The sequence below is a fragment of the Thamnophis sirtalis genome, unplaced genomic scaffold, assembly GCF_051295495.1.
Source record: "Thamnophis sirtalis isolate CommonGarterSnake01/CBP01778 unplaced genomic scaffold, rThaSir2_p1.2 scaffold_14, whole genome shotgun sequence".
NCBI classification, from domain to species: domain Eukaryota; kingdom Metazoa; phylum Chordata; class Lepidosauria; order Squamata; family Natricidae; genus Thamnophis; species Thamnophis sirtalis.
This window is the reverse complement of record NW_028261394.1, coordinates 32,766,658-32,785,817: the sequence shown is the minus strand read 5'-3', so window position 1 is coordinate 32,785,817 and position 19,160 is coordinate 32,766,658. Positions and strand designations below refer to the sequence as shown.

The 19,160-nt window shown below is 39.4% G+C and overlaps 1 protein-coding gene across 1 annotated transcript in view; it reads right to left on the bottom strand.

Annotated features, from left to right (window-relative positions):
- ADAMTS18 (ADAM metallopeptidase with thrombospondin type 1 motif 18) overlaps nucleotides 1-19,160 on the bottom strand; it is a 102,535-nt gene that overhangs the window by 56,202 nt on the left and 27,173 nt on the right. Inside the window, exons 4-8 of the mRNA XM_087728725.1 lie at nucleotides 12,552-12,834; nucleotides 8,777-8,976; nucleotides 3,998-4,081; nucleotides 1,427-1,586; nucleotides 47-152 (exon numbers count right to left, since the gene is read on the bottom strand). Of these exons, the coding sequence (XP_087584851.1) occupies nucleotides 47-152; nucleotides 1,427-1,586; nucleotides 3,998-4,081; nucleotides 8,777-8,976; nucleotides 12,552-12,834 (833 nt within the window). The remainder of the gene's footprint in view (nucleotides 1-46; nucleotides 153-1,426; nucleotides 1,587-3,997; nucleotides 4,082-8,776; nucleotides 8,977-12,551; nucleotides 12,835-19,160) is intronic.

The following is a 19,160-nucleotide window of genomic DNA, read 5'->3' as shown; positions in this document are numbered from 1 at the left end:
CTTTGCTGCATTTGGTAAGGATAAAAATGCATGAGAAATTGCTTACTTGTGTCCGGATTCATGGGCAATAGTAAATGCCAAACCAAGGCCGGTATCTTCATTGATGGTGCAACTACGGTATTTGCTGCACATTCCACTGATTGGAGCAAAGCCTGCCAGGAAATTATAAGAAATAGGAAACACCGTGGAGGCAAAGAATGAAACTATGAAAAGAATTGCATTCTGCTGCCTAGCTTTGTGGAAATTGAGGCCACGTTTTAGAGGCCTTAACATTCATAGCATATTTTGTTTCCTTGTGTAAAAGGAACAGACAGACACATGGAAATAATGGGGTCAATCCAAGATAAATGCATCTTGTCTGCAACAGCTGGCCTGCAAAACTAACAGAGCTCATTTTCTCTGCTGACTCAACATCAGTCTAGGTCAGCTGGGAAAATGGTTTTAAAAAGAGATGCCAATTCTTTTCTGAAAGTCAGCCAGCAGGAATTAAGAACGGTTGGTTAGCGATATTTCCAAAATCTAAAACAACAGAACTGGGAAGCTTCCTGAAGCACAGTGGCCATTAAAAAGGGATGTTTCTCTCGCCCAGATAATCCTTCTTTGGGGTGTGCCATTTACATTGTACCAAAGTCTGCTGTTAATATTGAAGGAATAAGTAAAAGATAGAGATCAATATGATTTTTCATAACCTGCATTTTCCTATTGGTCTGCCTTGGAGTTACAATTACACATGCATAGAGAGGTTTAATGTTTCCTCCAGCTACTCTGTGAATGTGTGTGTATGTATTTCTATCTCATGTAGTCCTGAGCCTAATACTCTTCTTCTCTCTATATTCAGAATATTTAAAAATATTGAAACAATAGATGAACTTTAATATTAAGGCTAATAATAATAAAATAAACATTAACATTAATAAAACAGTAACATTACTATCATATACAGCTTTGAACATGATCTTGGGACTTTTTATAGGAGCATAGATGTAAAGGATTGTCCAGAATAGATGGAGAGAAAGTTATCCAGAACAACAATCCTTAGTACCAACTAAATCAATCATATTTCTCCTCCTTCAAACTATCTGCATGCTTGATATTGATTGGCTAATAGCAACAGCAACCCCTGTTAATCTACCAATTACACTTCAGTGTTCAGTAAAACAAGGTTTAGCTGATGAATTCTGTAGACAATTGATTACATTATTTATAACACATCATATTGAGATCCTTGGTGTTTTCTGAGCTTGGTGGCTTTCTTGCAGACATTTCATTGCCAAACTAGATAATATCATCAATGTAGTAGTTCAGTAATAAAATGTCTTCAGGAAAACCACCAAGCTCAGGGAGCACTAAGGATCCCACAGCTAAAAATATTCCCTTCTGCCAATAGACCATTTGACATCCGTGTTCCCACGTTTTTCTGTCTTACCTAAAGTGTCACAAGGCTCATTCTTCCAGGAGCAAATATCAAATCCAGTAAGCAAGATAGCATGATCGTGCCTTTTCCCATTCTTCCCAACCAGAGCTGATTGCCATTGGCAAAAGCTGTTCAGTGACTGGTCTGCATGGTGGTTGATCACTAGTCCCCCCTATTGAAAAATTACAGATGATCATACAGCTCAATCGCCAGTAACAAAAAGAATAAAGATCTAGGGAGGCAATAAAAAGTAGATGGAGAACAACTTGAAATTTGCATTTGCTTTTCGTTGTTAAGAACAATGCTATTTAGGATTCCGCATACTGAAGGCCACCTTTTAGAACAGCAGTCACTAACTGATGGTCTACAAGAAAATTTTGGTGGTCTGCAGAAAAATTATTTGCATTTTTTATATTGCACTAAATCAGGGGTCCTCAAACTACGACCCCTAGGTCGGATATGTGCAATGAACACGTGTATTGGCCCAGAGAGTCTTCCCCTTTGGGGTCTTTTTGTGTGAGTCAGAGGGGGGGGGGAGAAATCCTGATGCGGGGTTTCTTCCTGATGCGGGGCTTTGGGCAAAGGCTGGAGGGAAGCGCCGCGGACGGCAAAGAGCCACTGGGACTGCATCATGATCTGGAACTGGCTGACCATCTCAGCCTGCTGAGCGTCCAGGCACCGGTACCTGGCCTTGCACTCCAGCAGGTCTTCCCTCTGCTTGGAAAGCCTCTGCTCGTAGTCCTCAGTGAGGTGCTTCTGCTGAGCCTCCTTCTCGGTCAGATCCGATTTGAACTGAGTCAGCTGTTTTGCCAACTCTTTCTCACGGTGGCTGCTTAGCTCCAACATAACCAATTTCGTTGTATTTAAGTACAAAGATTATTCTTATACTTATTTGCTTCCTATTGGGGCCCTAAGGAGCCAAGGTGGGCAGGCAAGGAGTGGCTAGGAGAGGAGGGGTGGGTAAAGGCCAGTGAGGTGTTCCTCGACGTGAGTGACATCAAGTTGCCCACCCAGTCACATGATCACCTAGCCACGCCCACCGAGACAGTCATTGGGCAGATCATATTAGTGGCCCGCGGGGTTTAAAATTATGAATTTATTTATGAATTTATGCCCTTCCCTGAGGTCCAAAAGGTTGGGGACTCCTGTTTTAGAATATAGAATCAGAAGGCTGGAAGGGATCGCAAGTCTTCTAGTCCAACTCCTTGCTCATGGCAGGATACCTTACATCATGCCAGACCCCTTGTCCAATCTCTTCTTGAAAACCTCCAGCGATGGAGCACCCACAAATCCAGGAGGCAAATTGTTCCATTGATTAATTGTTCTCAATCCCAGGAAACTTCTCCTTTCTTCTTGGTTGGATTTCTCTTTAACATGCTTCTACCCATTATTCCGTATCCTGCCCTCTGGTGCTTTGGAGAATACCATAAGTCTGTCACGTTTTCTCTTTCCATTTGTTTTTATTTAGCTTATACCTTGCCTTAGTTCCTTATCTAACAAAAACTATTTTGAAATATACTTGAAAGGCTGCCAAATTAATTATCAACTGTTATCTCTGTTACCTATTATGATAGTCAAATGCAATTATATGTATATAATACCAAGGCATGCAGCCAGAACATACATGCATCTCTCTAGTATAAAATTAAACAGAAAAAGAGCTTGCTACTTTAGCATTCTGATGAAAAATGTTTTCTGTCTAGTATTTTTAGTATGAGTTTAAGAACCTTATGAAAATATAGCAGAAACCAGTAGCAATTCTTAGACAATAGAGCAAGCTTTTTAAAAAAAAAGCCATGCAAGGAAAATCATTGAATAAACTAAGTGAAATATGATCTCCAACCACTGCAGATTATATATATATATAACTTAAATAAGGAACAACATCAAACAAAGAAGTTTTTTTCTTTCTCTCTCACTTTTCAAGACACCATATGTGTTAAACTGAGTCCCAATACTTTTCTGGAGCCCTTTATTGATTTGATTTTGAGGAAGACTGGAAGACCATTAGTCTATCATCCTCAGCACAATATAACGCCACTCACCCTTTTCATATTCCATTAGAGGAATAAAACCAAGGGAAATGGAAAATAAGGAAAAGGAGGGACAAGAACACATGGGAACAACAACAAGAAGGAAAAAGGACATTTGCAAACATCACAGAAGAAAGACATATAACTATTCCCTTCCATTTCTACATAGGGAAACAATTTCCCCCTTAAAGCAAGGTAGCATTAGAAAGAGAATTAAGAAGGCCCGACTTTAGTGTACTCCTGATAAAGGTTGAATTAAAATATGTACAATCCAGTTTCCCTAGATTCTATAACTTTATCCTTGCAATTTTTTCCCTTGTAATAATTCTGGTTAAATAAAACTCTGAGAAACTACTTTTCTGGGTTACTGTTATGGATTTGACACTCATTGTGTTATTGCATATGGTTCATAAACACAAGAGAATCACTACAAAAATAAGTTATTCAGAGCAACTTCTTATGTAACAAGCTAGTGTGAGAACCTCAATGCCCCAACCCATAGCTCTATTTAAAACCCATACTGAGCAAAAATGATGGCAAATCAACTCACAGGTTCTTGCTCCAAAAGAAGAAGGCTCACAACGACGATATTGATATCACTTCCAATTGTACCATCCTTGAAAAGACTTGAGACCTGCAAAAAGATTACCAGGGCAAAGAAGATAAGGAAGATAGAACAACTGGTTGGCAAGTAAAACCAATAGGAAGATGAAATTCACTCCTGACACAACTATAAAATTAAAACAGAAATGGACAACTAAATGCTTGAGGGACACATGGAGCACATCTTCTCTTGGTTTTGAGCCTCACCAAAAATTGTGCAGGAAAAATTGTGGGGTAAACCAATATATTTCAAAGATACTTTGGTAAACATGGGGTAGGGTGGGGCCATTAGTAAAAAAAAATAATGTGAAAATGTCTCAACAATATTAATCTAATCAAGTAGAATCAAGATTGACATATTAGCATTCCTAATTCTTGATGGAAATTCTAACAGAACATGCAAATATGGGCAATTGGAGGACAACTATTATGGGAGTAAAAGGGCCTGGAATCACACACAAAATATTTCCTCTCTAGTTTTGCAAAGTAGAGTGGACAGGTATTAGAATAACTGTCTTAGCCATGTTCATATTACACTTTTGGTTTTGATTTAACATGTTTAACATGATTCCCCAACTATTGCATTTGTCTATCCAGCTTTAGAATTTCAGTTTTCATATACCGTATTTTTCATACTATAAGACACACCTAGGTTTAGAGGAGGAAAACAAGAAAAAAATATCAGGCAGAGCCTGAGAGGACCACAGATAGGTGTCCTATCATGTGCCAGCTCTGCCTATTGACTCCCGCACTGCAGAAAAGAGACAGAAGAGGCAGGGAATGAGAAAGACAGAAGAGACGGGGTTCAGCACTGTAAAAGGACCCAGCCGCCACTGCTATTCACCAAAGGACCAGCACCGGTCAACCGTTGGGGCCCCCTGAGGTAATACACTTCACGGTCTGTGATGCAATATTTGCTCCATAAAACGTACAGACATTTCCATGCACTTTGGGGGGGGGGGGGGGAGAGAGTGTCTTATGGAGTGAACAATACAGTAAATTATCTAACCAATTGTAGTTGACAATTAAACAAAGGATGCAGTGGTGAAATCTAAAAAAAATTCTTACTGGCTCTGTGGGCATGGCTTGGTGGGGGTTATGTGACTGGGTGGGTGTGGCTATGTAGTCATGTGACTGGGGGGATCAAAAGACAGAAACTCACTTTAGCAATGTCCTGCTGGAGCAGGGGGTTGGACTAGATGACCTCCAGGTCTCTTCTAGCCCTGGATTGCTGTGCTCTTTCAAGGTATCCTCTGAAGCTACATCTAGTGCCAGGTTTGTGGTCCTTCCTCCCTCTCCTTTTCCCTCCCTCCCTCCCTGTTTCTTTCTTTCTTTCTTTCTTTCTTCCTTTCTTTCTTCCTTCCTTCCTTTCTTAGCCCCCCCCCCCATTTTTGGCCCAGCAGACCTCAGGGAAGCCTCCGGGGAACAAAAAAAGAGCCCAAATGCTAAAAAGTTTCTAAAAGTTCCTACCATCACGCAGCACAGCTGATTGTTGGAACTTTTTTTTTACTTTCTTAAGCATTTTTTTACTACCCGTTCAGGCGAATGGTAGCATTTTTTACTACCGGTTCAGGTGAACCGGCCCAAACTGGTAGCATTTCACCCCTGAAATGATGGCTTAACAGAGCAGTATGGCAAAACACCATTTCTGAATCTTAGAAAGCCACTGCAAAAGGAGGAATCAAGTGCAGAAAATGTTCAGAAGACGGTCTTGAATAGGTAAGCAAGACAGTCATCCTTCAGAAGTCAGCAAGAGTATTTTAGCCTGAGACCAAATCTTTAAATTCCTTCTGCAGGGAAATAATATATCTTGCTATCTCCTGTGTCCTGAACTTCAGGCTCTGTGCACCTCCTCATTAATGAAGGGTTCAAGTAGCTGTGTCTACTGCCAAAGAAGAAGCAAAAATGTACTCCCACTCCTGCTAACACAAGCGAGAAAGGTCAGGAGGGGAAAGAGGGAGCAAGTTCATAACCTCATTTCCTTCCTCACTTTGAAGCAAAGCGTAAACACTCAAGCAAGGCCACAGCGCTGATGGCATTGTGCTACTTAATCTAACGTGACAATGTGGCTTGTTTGTTATCAGTGCTGGGCATGGGCCCAGTCGAATCCTGTGGCAGAAAGAAATGGCTCATGAAAACGCTCCCTGAAGTATCTTTTATCTGCCTTTGTCGCTGCAAGACCATCAGGCAAATACTAAACCGAGCCTCTTTCAAAGGATCTTCCCTGCTTGAATAGTAGCACATTGGGAACAGAATACGTAGATGAATAAATGTTCTTACTAATAATAATAATATTCATGGGCGCCTTGTGTCCTAGGCACCTTCCAGATTGTCCACTGTAACACCGTTGGCTGAATACTCATTCAGAAGCTTCAGCTGCTACAAAACGTGGTAGCAGGAGCAAGTTATGTATGCTTCAAGATTGGCGTGCATTACACCTCTGCTTCACAAGTTGCGTTGTTTCCCAGGTTGCTTCTGGATCCAATTCAATGACTTTTAAAGATCTATATGGCATGGGAAGTTTCTTGAGGGACCACCTCTCCCCAGTGACATCTACCTATCCCATCAGGTCCAGCAGAAGAGGTGTCACCCTGGGAGTTTCATTGGGAGAATTCTAAGAGCAAAACCTTCCTGCTGTAACCTCTGGAATATCATTGTTCCAGAGGTGAAGCTGGCCCAACCCTGTTAGCCTTCCAGAAATGAGCTTCAGGATAGAGTGGAGCATGTTGGATGGTTATATGATCATTCACTGATGCATTCTCTGTATGCTTACTACCACTTTATTATGTTGTATATATTTTGTTTTAGGTCTACCACCTATAGTCACTATGTGGGTGGGTGGGTGGGTGGATGGATAGCCAGACAACATTATCAAACTATTATCATTCACAGCATCCCTTTGTTGAGTGTTCTGAAGTTATTTGTGCATAGTTTCTTGAGTCCCATCATCAGTTTTATCCTCATTTGCCATTTATATATGCATAAATATATAAAACCTACGATGAACAGTTGCAGGAACTGGGCATGGCTAATCCAGTGAAGAGAAAGACCAGGGGAGACATGATAGTGTTCCAATATTTGAGGGGCTGCTACAGAGAGGAATGGGTCAAGCTAATTTCCAATGTACCTGAAGGCCAGACAAGGAATAATGGAAGGAAACTGATCAAGGAGAGATTCAACCTAGAAATAAGGAGAAATTTTCTGACAGTGATAATAATCAACCAATGGAACAGAAGTTGCCTTTGGAACTTGTGATAGCTTCATCACTGGAGGCTTTCAAGAAGGGACTGGACTGCCATTTGACAGAAATGGTGTAGGGTGGGCTTGGACTAGATGACCTACAAGGTCCCTTCCAACACTGTTAATCTAATCTAAATATACATCTCCTTGTGAGCTTCGATTAGGAAATACTTGATCACCATAATGCTAGACCAGATAAGTCTTGGCCCAAGCCAGATTGGCTCTAACCTGTTCAAATGGACAGATTTCTGTTGATTCTCTTGATCAATAATGCAAGTTGCAAACCATTTTTTCTGGCTGCACATCTCAAACTGCAAGTACATTGTGATGTGCAAAGCAGCTGAGGTTCCTCTCAGCAGGATGCTTTGTGCCATAAAATGACATCATTCTCCTGATTGAGGCACAGAGGCAACCCAATTTGCTTCACTGAAGTGATTGGCTTCAAAGTAATGGTACTTTCATTAGCTGGAAGAGATTTTAAGCATGAAATATTCAGCAACAGAAATCTCTTCCAGTTCCTGAAAGTGTTGAATGGTTGAATCTATGGATTATATCTTGGAAAAGCTTACTTTCATGCTATTCTCTTTTTTATATTTTGCCATCAGTTGTATGGAGGGCCGATTCCAGAAAATTTACAGAGAAAGAAATTGCCCTTGTCAGTCTGGGAATAGTGAATCATTGACCCACATAGAGATACTCATAGTAAGCTGCTAACGCCCCTCATTAGGCCATTCTGTCAAAGACCAGATTAATTTTACATGAAGCTTCTCTTGGCAGACAAAGAGTCTAAAACAACACTAGCTAAGGCTGAATTTGCATTTGTATCTTACAGAATTCTGGCTTTGTTAACCATAAATTAGCGTGGGACCGATTACTACTTCCATCAAGTGGGGTACCAAGTTTTCATATTGTTCTTATATCACTTTACTATATTTCATTGGACTTTACATTGATATGCATGGTAGTCTGGAACTGGTTATAAAATAAGAAAGAAATACTGGACGAAGCATTTAAGCCTGAGCAACCAGAAGCAACCTAAGACAGACATTCCACTTTGTTTCTAGAAGCAGAAGGGTCCATTCAGATGTGGACTGGCATTTCCTATCAAACTTTCCCCAAAGCAAATAATTCTCTTGAAATGCTGAACATCTTAGTGTGTGAATTTTTAAACTCGCATAGCCATAATTCAAATACATTGCATTTCGAAATGTACACTGCATTTCCCTGCGATCCAGATGCTAAACTGAACTTCACCACTGCTCTGTTTACAGAGTCAGCATCTTGCCCCCAGCAATCTGGGTCCTCATTTTACCCACTTGGGAAGGATGGAAGTCTGAGTCAACCATGAGCCTGGTGAGATTCGATCTGCCAAACCGCTGGCAGCCGGTGATCAGTAGAAGTAGCCTGCAGTACTACACTCTAACCACTGCACCAGCTTGAACCCACTCCAAGAGCCACGGTTTATTTGTCAAACATCTTGCCTTACCATGTTCATCACCGTTAAGATATAGGTGGTAACGTTCTCCTTGCTGTGCTTCTCCAGCATTTTCTTATCTGCCACCACCAGCGTTTCAACATTCAAACTTCCACCCTTCTGATTTTTAATGGGGGATCTTTTCAACCTCGCTTGGCTCCCATATTCATCGGATAAGATGAATGTATCTTCAGTGGGTGGCTTAGGACTATCTGAAATGAAACCGAGCAGAGATTTGGAAAAGACTCATAACTGAATTTGTTGTAGTTGTTATTGTTGTTGTTCTGTCCTACAGGGTCAAGGGGCTGGAAACCTGAATAAATCTAGGAGATTACAAAAAAGGCTAAATTCCAATCAAAAGTTATCTTCAGAGTTCTTTTCAAGATATGTTTGCTCAGTTTTTGGAAGTGGATGTGTTATGATTTTTTTTATTTGCCTACAGGAAACACACATTCATCAATCTCCAATAATTTCCTTCCCTTTTGTTTACAGCAGTACTTTTCAATGTCAGGAAGCTGAAGATGTGTGGACTTCAACTTCCAAAATTCCCTAGCTGGGATGCTGGGAATTGAAGTCCACATAACTTAAATATTCCTGAGGTTGAGAAACACTGTTCTACTGTATCTAACAACCAGTTCAAATGTTGGCGCTGTGTACTCGTCCAGTCCTTTTCTTCTCAGTTGGTTTTCAGGCCAACCTGAGAAGCAAAAACTCCAAAATAGAGATTCGGTACTGAGCAACAGTAGAGAATTGCGATAAGAAATAACACTGCAAGAAAATAAAGGTTTAGGGGGTTTAGGAGAATAAGGCTGGAAACATATTTGCTACAAAATAAAACCCATCTGGGCCAAATGAATAGAAACGCAAAGCATTCATGGAAATAGAACTTGTGTTCTAGAGGCAGGTTGTGCAATGCTTCATCCAACATAATATTTAAAAATTAGCATCAAAACCACCCACAATGCAGGACAAAACTCCAATAAACTGTGTATTTTTCTAAAAAGAATTGATAAGGTTCCAGAGCTGGACCAACAAGACTTTTATTTCCATTGAATATTGGGTCTTTACCATTACCCCTATAAGTGCTTTTGGGAAACAGATTTTTGATTTATTTATTTTTTTTGTTTAGTCCGGGGTGCCTAAAGATTCTGACATCTGTTGAATTTGTATTAACAGTTGTATGCCTAAACATAATTACAAAAATAGAATAAATGAAACTTATACACATACACTGTTAGCCCTGGACACCATCTTTTTCTTTGGATCTTCACGGCTGCCACACTTAAGTTCTGTGGGAAACTGGGAGGGGGGATTGCATGAAGTGGCAAAAATATCTAGCTATAACAACATTCTTTTCTCTGGGAGTCAAGGATGTTCAGCCTGCACTTGGTGTGGCGTGACTAGGAGGCATCTCCAGTTGGGACGGTGGATTGATTGGACCATGTGATGGACATGAGGGTGCAGGGGAAGGGACTTGGGCTTTCTTTTGGGTGGGGAAAACCTGGAAGCTTTCAGATTCGGGTTTTCCCAGATGCGCCAATATGACATCTCTAATAAAGTGGAACTCAGAGGAACTTCTAGGCTCAGAGTCTTCTTTCGTTTACACACACTTACACACACTTTTTCCAAGGTTTCTAGAGAGGCACCAGAAGAAAGCAGAAAGCCTAAGGATGGAGAAACAGCTTAGAGATGACCTTCTACTCTCATAGCTTTTAAAACCAGACCCTAATATTGAAGTTAGGGTCAATATTTAGTCATAGACACTAAAAGTACTACAGCTTATTTTCAAGGCATAGGCTTTAAACTCTCTTCAGCTGGAAATAAAAGATCAGGGAAAAGGTATCCATTTATGTTACTATTTTATTAATAATTTATTAACAAATTTTCCAGGCCACCATCTCTTGAGATTAGACTTGCATTTGCTATTAAGAAGCAAAAAAGAAATAATTAAAAAGAGAAAATAGTAAAATCAAAGCATATACTGTATTACTTAACATATCCATTTATACCTGCCTGTTTTATAAGAAAGAAAGAAAGAAAGAAAGAAAGAAAGAAAGAAAGAAAGAAAGAAAGAAAAGAAAAGAAGAAAGCTTTTATTAGTTTTACACTGAGAATCTTAACATCTAGGAAAAGCCATCTTTACTACATGGTTGGGGAAATTCATTTCTCATTTGACAACCTAGTTTTCATAATCACATTTTCGAAGCATCCATCTGTGGAATTCATAGCAGCAATAAAAACATTCTCTATCCTAAAGCAAGCACTGAAATTCCATTTATGGATTCAACTGGGGGGAAATGTTAGGTGTCCTATTTCATATCTCTGTCCCTTCCCCTGGCTTCCATGTACATGCCCAAAACCCATATTTTGATCTGATATTCTTGATCTATACCTGTGATTTGTCCAGAATTCTAGACTATACATATAAAAGATCATCCATATAATTTTATCCAATAGCAGAAGTAGAACCAACTGATATGACCCTGAATCATGATTTCATTTCTATACAGGAATATATTAATAAATCAGGAATTATAGTATTTTAAGGGGGAAATCCTAGGCTGTAATCTACATTAATCATATACTTTTTCCATGTCACTGTAAATCTCATCAAGAAAAGATTTAATAGAATACATGATAAGCATCTGCTGCTGTATAAAAGCATCTCTACAGGGAAAATGTCTTCCTTCTGTAGTTGCAGATTGCCTGTATGAAAACATCTGATTATTTGCAGTCAGATCATGCTTTAGCACAACTAAAATTACACAACTTGCAAGTTACCGCTGAAGGGCATGGGGGGAGAACTAGAAACATTTGTGTGTTATAGGGAATTTAGCACAATCTTACAAGAATGAAACAGAAAAGATGCTACTTCAAAAATATTTAAATTAAGTGTTATGATATTGGTTGTGATAACACCATCAACATTTGGAGTGTTCTTCAGCACACATATCTCCATATGTCTAGAATTAGCTTTTGTAACTTGAAACCTTCTATAGGAGCTGGACTATAACTTTCACCTCTGACCATTCTGGATGAAACATGGTGGAAGTTGTAATCCAACATGTGCAAAGAATATCAGTTGGGAAGTCTGATATAGTACCTATTATGATTGTATGGAGTCATTAGCATCCTAAAAAACAAAGACTAAATTGTTTCATTCTTCATATGCTCATTAGATGCTTGCATGTATCTGTTGTAGCACTTTATCCTATTTAAAGATATTCTGACATTTCTGTCAAGATGGCCATACTGCATATAACAGAAATGACTGGCTCCCAAAACAGACCATTTCAGATGGCCCCTGTTGGTTTTGGAGTGCTTCAGGTTTAAACCATTTCTGAAGTTCTTGGAATGGTCAATTCCAAGCAGGGGTGAGCTGTTAAGGGTTTGGCCGGGTTTGAGAGAACCCATAGCTAACATTATGGCTGGTTCAGAGAACCTCCAAATCTCATCCCTGGCTGGCCCCACCCCGGCCCACACCTCCCAGGAGTCTCCATGTGGCCCGTTTTGGATGTGAGGTAAGCGAAGTGGCCCATGCGGAGTTTCGGGGAGGAGGAAACACCTACCCAGCAACCATGCAGAGAACCCATTGCTGAAATTTTTGAAGCCCACCCCTGATTCCAAAACAGAAAATTCTGTGACAGACTCTTTGGACACTTCCACATCTGAATAAAGCCTGCAAACACTTGAGCACAACAATAAGAAGCTAAATATTCTTAGGTCTATTGTGTCAAAGAGAGAGAGAAACAAGAGACAGAAAGAAAGAGAAAGTTTCCTTACATACATTTCTTGCGCCGTCCACAAAAATGCTGCTTTTGAAACCTTCCATGGTGGTAATCGTTAGCTGGAATGTGATACTTGTGGGCAGTGAGATTGCTGTGATGGTCAGGGGGAAAGTGGTAAAGATTTGGATCTACTTTGTGCCGGTGGACTTTCTCTTCAGCTGTCCGTTTATACAATACATGAGGGTGGTGTCCAGCAGGTGGCATATAGTGAAGTTCCTGTGCTAGATGTTGAGGTAATGGTGATATAAGGAAGTCATTCTCCTGTGTCCTTATCAAACCTGACTAAAGACAGAAATATAAAGGAAAGTCATGGTTATAAACAGATTCACTAAAAAAAAAAAGGTTTCTCAAATGCAGTCACAAATGATCAGCTTAGGTCCTTCTTTGAGGCATCTATCCATGTGGATGATCCAGCCATCCTCTAATATTGCTAAACACCCCTACTAGTGTCAGTGTATGGTCTGCAACTTTGTAGTGCTGGGTTTTTCCAATAGCTACCCAAACTTACTCTGGATAAGAACACTTCCCCATACATGGACCTATCAGTCCAATGACAGATGCATCTTCAAAATCAAAACCAGTGGGTATCATTCAAGACTTTCCTTGAAGGAAGATCTGAAAAGGCTCCAACATTTTTCAGAAGAAAACTCTAAAAGAATGCCAAAAGAAGCAAATAAGTTTAAAGATAAACTTATTTCCTCCTTCTCCTCCTCTTCAGATCCCAATCTAGAAAAGTTTCATCCATCGAAAGTACTTTTAAAAGTTCATGAAATAAAAATCTTTTTGCACAAGGAATTCTGTCTTTATTCTCCTAATCTATCACTGCTTCATTCAAGCTAACTCACCGTCAATCCGCTTTTGTTCTAGAGAGGTGCAAATACTTCATTACGATGAAGCTTCAAACAAAGCAGCCTTTCAAACAATGAAAGCTAGGATTCCAACAATGGAATCCTAGCTTCTGAGCCTGAAGATGGCATCTATGTTGTTTTACTTCAATCTTCATAATGCTTTATCCTGCAGAGCCTGTGCTATCACACAAGGCTGAGAGACCTGCCCTGCAATCTTGGCTGAAAAGTATTATATCCATGTGGCTCCATACAGATCTTCAGGAAACCATTGAAATATTTGCTGGAGGGACTTCTTGGAGAAATACTATAAAATACTGTAAAAACCATACTAAAAAGACTTCCAAGTTAGGGTGGCCACAGGGAATTTCAAAGCACTCCTGGGAGGCATTCTAAAATCTAGAACAACCTTAATGTAGGTTGTGGATGACACTGAAGGTTCCAACTTAGAGTTATAGGTACCAACTTACAGAATGACTCCCAAGCTGACTACCTTCATTACAGACTGTAAGTTTATTTCAAGCCACATTACTAAAAAGCTTTTCACCCAGCAGCACAGAACGTTAGTAGAAACCTTCCATCACAATGTTGGCCAGAAGCAATAAGCTTGAACAAACTGAAGCATATCTATGTTACTATGTCCTTCGTGGATGGTAGTTTAACCTCTGTTTCAGAACCTAGAGAACAAGAGATCTAGATTCTTCAATCTGGGGCCATCTAGTATCTCCCAGATCAATAGATCTGATTAAGACCCTGTTCCTGTATCTGCCAAACCACAGCTAAAGGCCAGTTTGGGAGACACTGCAACCACCAACATAAATGTTTAATTATACGTAAGAAATGCTTCAGTTATGTTCAGCATCTGCATTTAAACTAAACTGCCTGGAATAGAAAATGAATGGAACCATTTTTGAACCTCTGCCCAAACTAAGGCAGGCTAAAATAATTTAGTGCATGCTAGTACATCTAAGCGTGCAGCCACTAGTAGAGTCTACATTTTTAAAAAATGTTGCACGCATGCAACGATACGTATTCCTCCTTTCATTTCAAGGAGACCCGAAGTCTTTGCTTTTGTTTTTTTATTTAAGTAGGAAAACCCACTTTTGTGCATTCAATTACAAGACCTTAGAGGAAAAGAAAGTCAATTGCATAAAACCATAAATGAAGGCAGCTGTCAGCCGAAGTGGCCTTTTCAAACTCCTCTCCATTCTTTCCATATAGCATGGCAAGGAAGTCTTATCAGATATCTTCAACCAATAGTCTGTCTTTTCTTGGGGTAAAACTGAGGAGACTCTTACTGGCTGGGGAATTCTTGGAGTTGAAGTTAAAGTTGCCAAGGTTGAGAAATACTGGTCTAGTTTCTAAAGATCGACTTTTAGACCATAAATCAAAGACATAAGGGAAGATCAGAAGAGAGACAAAGCTAACAGGTTTAGCCTCTCTGCCAATAAATCCAAAATAATGAACATAATCAGTCCCACTTTTGGTAAATGGGCATGCCAAAGTCTGACCCACAAATTTTCAATGCTAATAATTTGATTTCTGCTTTATAGTTGGTTCTGTTTTTCTCACAGCTAAACAAATATTCTGCTGGACCTGTTTATTTTACAAGAAGAATACTGATCTTGTGCAGTTCCATGTATTCAACTCATGCTACAGCCATCATGACTAACGTGGTGCCATGCAATTCCCCCCACCCCCCATACAGGCATTTACTGATTTTCGAATTTATTCTCAGAATGATGGACAACTGTTTTCATCTTTCTCTTAGCGTTTGTTTATTAGTCAATTTGAGATATTTGCTGATAATTGCTGCATGAGATGTGTAATTTTACTACTGAGCTGTGATTGAAACTACTTTCTAGTAGGCATTTTCCATCGTTCTGAAGCCTCACTGGTTAGAATAAAATAGAATAGAATTCTTTATTGGCCAAGTATGATCAGACACCCAAATAATTTGTCTTTGGTGCATATCAGAGGTGGCATTCAGCAGGTTCTGACGAGTTCTGGAGAAATGGCAGCAGAAATTTTGAGTATTTCAGAGAACCAGTAAATACCATCTCTGACTGGCCCTACCCTCATCTATTCTCTGCGTCCCAAGGCCCAGCTGATTCAGAGGAAATTGGGATTTTGCAGTATCCTTCCCCTGCCATGCCCACCAAGCCACGCCTACCAAGCCATGCCATGTCCACCAAGCCACGCCCACAGAACCAGTAGTAAAAAATAATTGAATCCCACTCTTGGTTCATATGCTCTCAATGTACATAAAAGAAAAGATACATTCATCATGAATCATAAGGTACAACACTTAATGTCATAGGTTACAAATAAGCAATCAAGTGGTTGTCTCACTTTCCAATTTTAAAGAACTCAAATGATAGCTCTGTGAGGTTTAATCAAAGCTATAAATATTTATTGACTATGTTTATAAAGATTTGCACATCTTAGTTAAATCTTACAAGATGATTCTTGGCAGGAACAAAAGAAGCAAAGGAACATATTCTCCGTGCTGGAAAATCTGGACATCTTGAAGAGATAGTATGTTCTCCGAGTTTGTTTTAAATAACCCAACTCAAAAACTGTGGAAAGTGGAATTAGCTCTGCCACTTTCCTATAGCTAACAATACAAGAAAGTTTGACAGTCACAGATGTCATCAATAGATCTGCCTGCAGGAAAAAAAACCTGGCCCTCTAAAGCCCCATTCCAAGCAAAAGAGGTGAAATTCCTCTCTGCCAATGGAGGGGACCACTGCTCCATCCAACTCTGGTTTGAAAAAATACATTCTCTTAAATATAGAGTTTGGGGGTTCCAGAAGAACTGTTTAGGATCTAATTTCACAAAATACAAAAATGCATTATGCAGCTGTAAAAATTCTCTGGTATGAACCCCCCCCCCTCTCTCTTTCTCTTCCTCCCTCTCTTGTGTGCAGGTACACACACAACACATGCACACAAACACACAGAGCTATATCCTTATTGGTATTCGTATATCCAGCTTCCTCAACTTCAAAGAGCTGACATGATCTTTATCAAGGTCAGCACCAGCACAATTTCTGTTCATCACTTATCAGCTTCTGTGGTTTGCAATTCTGCTGTTTCATTCAAACCAGATGTGTGAAGGTCCAGGTTTTGTGCTAAACATCTCCAATAGGGAGAGAGGGAGAGAGGGAGGAAGAAAGGGAGGGAGGGAGGAAGGAAGGAAGGAAGGAAGAAAGAAAGAAAGAAAGAAAGAAAGAAAGAAAGAAAGAAAGAAAGAAAGAAAGAAAGAAAGAAAGAGTGAAAAGGATGGAGAGAGGGTGTCAAACTGTACAATACTGGCCTCTATAAACTACTGATCAGATTCAACAAAAAGTAGCATGGTGTGTTTATATAGATATTATGCAGATGTAGATTCTTGGCCAACAACAACACCCTTCTTGTGGGCTTTCCTGCAGCATCAAGCAGCGCTATTTGGAATAGGATAAAGGATTAAATGGCATCCCAATCTCATCCAAAGGGCTATCTTTACATTTTTAAATGAGCAATGATGTGATAGCTATAGTCAGAATTTGCATCAGCATCCAGTGTTCTTGGGCAACGGTCCAGACCGCAGTGCTCTGAAAGAACCTACTGTTGATGCTTAACCTGAATCCTCCTTCATTTATTTTTGCTAGCTTGTATTTCAAGGGGACTCTGCTGTTATCTAGCAACCTTCCAATTAAACACCATCCCTCTGAAGCAGATGGCTGTGGAATTGTGTGGGGGAAAAAATTAGACAGATACATTCCCTCTGTGGCTGAGTCAGGCAAGCTTAACAGGGATCCCTGACAATAAAGTCTTGGGCATTGTGGGTATGCAGTGTGTGTGTGTGTGCGTGTTCATGTATGTTATTATTATAGCTGCATTGATTAGCCTATAGATCATATCAAAGCACAAGGTTCAAACACATATCACCAATACAATCCTATACAAACAATTTAAAATAAAAGTATGGTAAAATACAATATTTATAGGATGAGATGCAATATAATTTATTACATAAATACATAAAACAATAAAATGACATAAAAGTATATTGCGGTGTCACCTTTACAATCTACCCCAATCAGTCCCACATATACAGATCTCAACCGAATCATTTTGTTTAAGTACTGTGCTATGTTGAATGTTGTTTTCAGGCTCTGGCTGCACATAAAGTAAGTTGTTTTGATATGGGGAGCATTTCAAGGGGCTAAGAGACAGGTACCTTGGTCTATATACTAAATGAATGACCCATTGGGATCCCCATATCAAAACAACTTAACTTTATGTGTGGCCAGAACCTGAAAAATAACACTTAATGCAGCACAGTACTTAAATTAAATGGTTCAGTTGAGATCTGCATACATGGGATTGATTTGGGTAGATTGAAATATAATTTTATGTCATTTAATTCTATTTTATATATTTATGTATTACATTATAATGTATCTTATCCTATAACTACCATACTCTTATTTTAAATTGTTTGTATAGGATCTTATTGGTGATATGTGTTTGAATCTTGTGCTTTGATATGGCCTATAGGCTACTCAATAAAGTTATCATATGTCTTTAATGAAATCCAAACAAATAAATTTTCTTTTTTTAGATGAACTCAAACAAACCTCGCAACCACATTTTATTTTTATCCCATATTAATTATGTTATCTCAAGTGACATAGTCAACAACTTTCTTGCTCAAATGAACAATTAGCTCACCTTCCCGGTAACTATTGAATATACCAATAACCTTTGAACCACCAGTATTTTACAGTAGATATCTCCATAGATGGAGGGAAAAATACATTAGTATTTATGATTTAAGTCATCAGGAAAAGATGACACCATCATAAGCAGTTACGGGGAATCTTACCTTGGTATCCAGTATTTTGCAATAACAGATCATTTACTGATTTGCCTATCACTTAATGAAGGAAAGGAGAAAAAGAGAGAGAAAGAAACAAGAAAACAGTAAATCTGTTTTAGATTTTGCCATTTAAAGGATTTCCAACATCTGAAATTATTCCTACAGGATTCATTTCATAACTGATTTGAACCATATGGAAAAGAACGGCCTGTGTCTGCTTTTTTTTAAAAAAACAAAACCAATCCATAGTGGACCCTAAACCATAATTTTGCTATTGCAAAGTAATATTGGCAGGCAAACATTTTCAGAAATGTATTACAAAAATTGTCCTGGGCTGACTAGCAATTTAAAAAAAAAACATTTAGGTGATTTATAGTAAAGGTTAAGATTCCCCTCGCACATATGTGCTACTTGTTCCCGACTCTAGGGGGCGGTGCTCATCTCCATTTCAAAGCCAAAGAGCCAATGTTGTATGAAGATGTCTCCGTGGTCATGTGGCTGGCATGACTAAATGCTGAAGGCGCACGGAACGCTGTTACCTTACCACCAAAGGTGGTTCCTATTTTTCTACTTGCATTTTTACTTGCTTTTGAACTGCTAGGTTGGCAGAAGCTGGGACAAAAAAACGGGAGCTCACTCCATTACGTGGCGCATAAGATTCAAACTGCCGAACAGCCAACCTTTCCGATTGACAAGCTCAACGTCTTAGCTACTGAGCCACTGCGTCCCTTGGATGATTTATATTTACCTATTATTAATAATCTACCTATTACCAATAGCTTAGTTTAAGCACATATTTGAGCTGTGGAAAAGGAGAAGCACGTTAACATACAGAGTAGGTTATTGCAATTTTCAAGTATTTGGCTTTGTCCACATGGGTTAGGATAAAGTGAGTG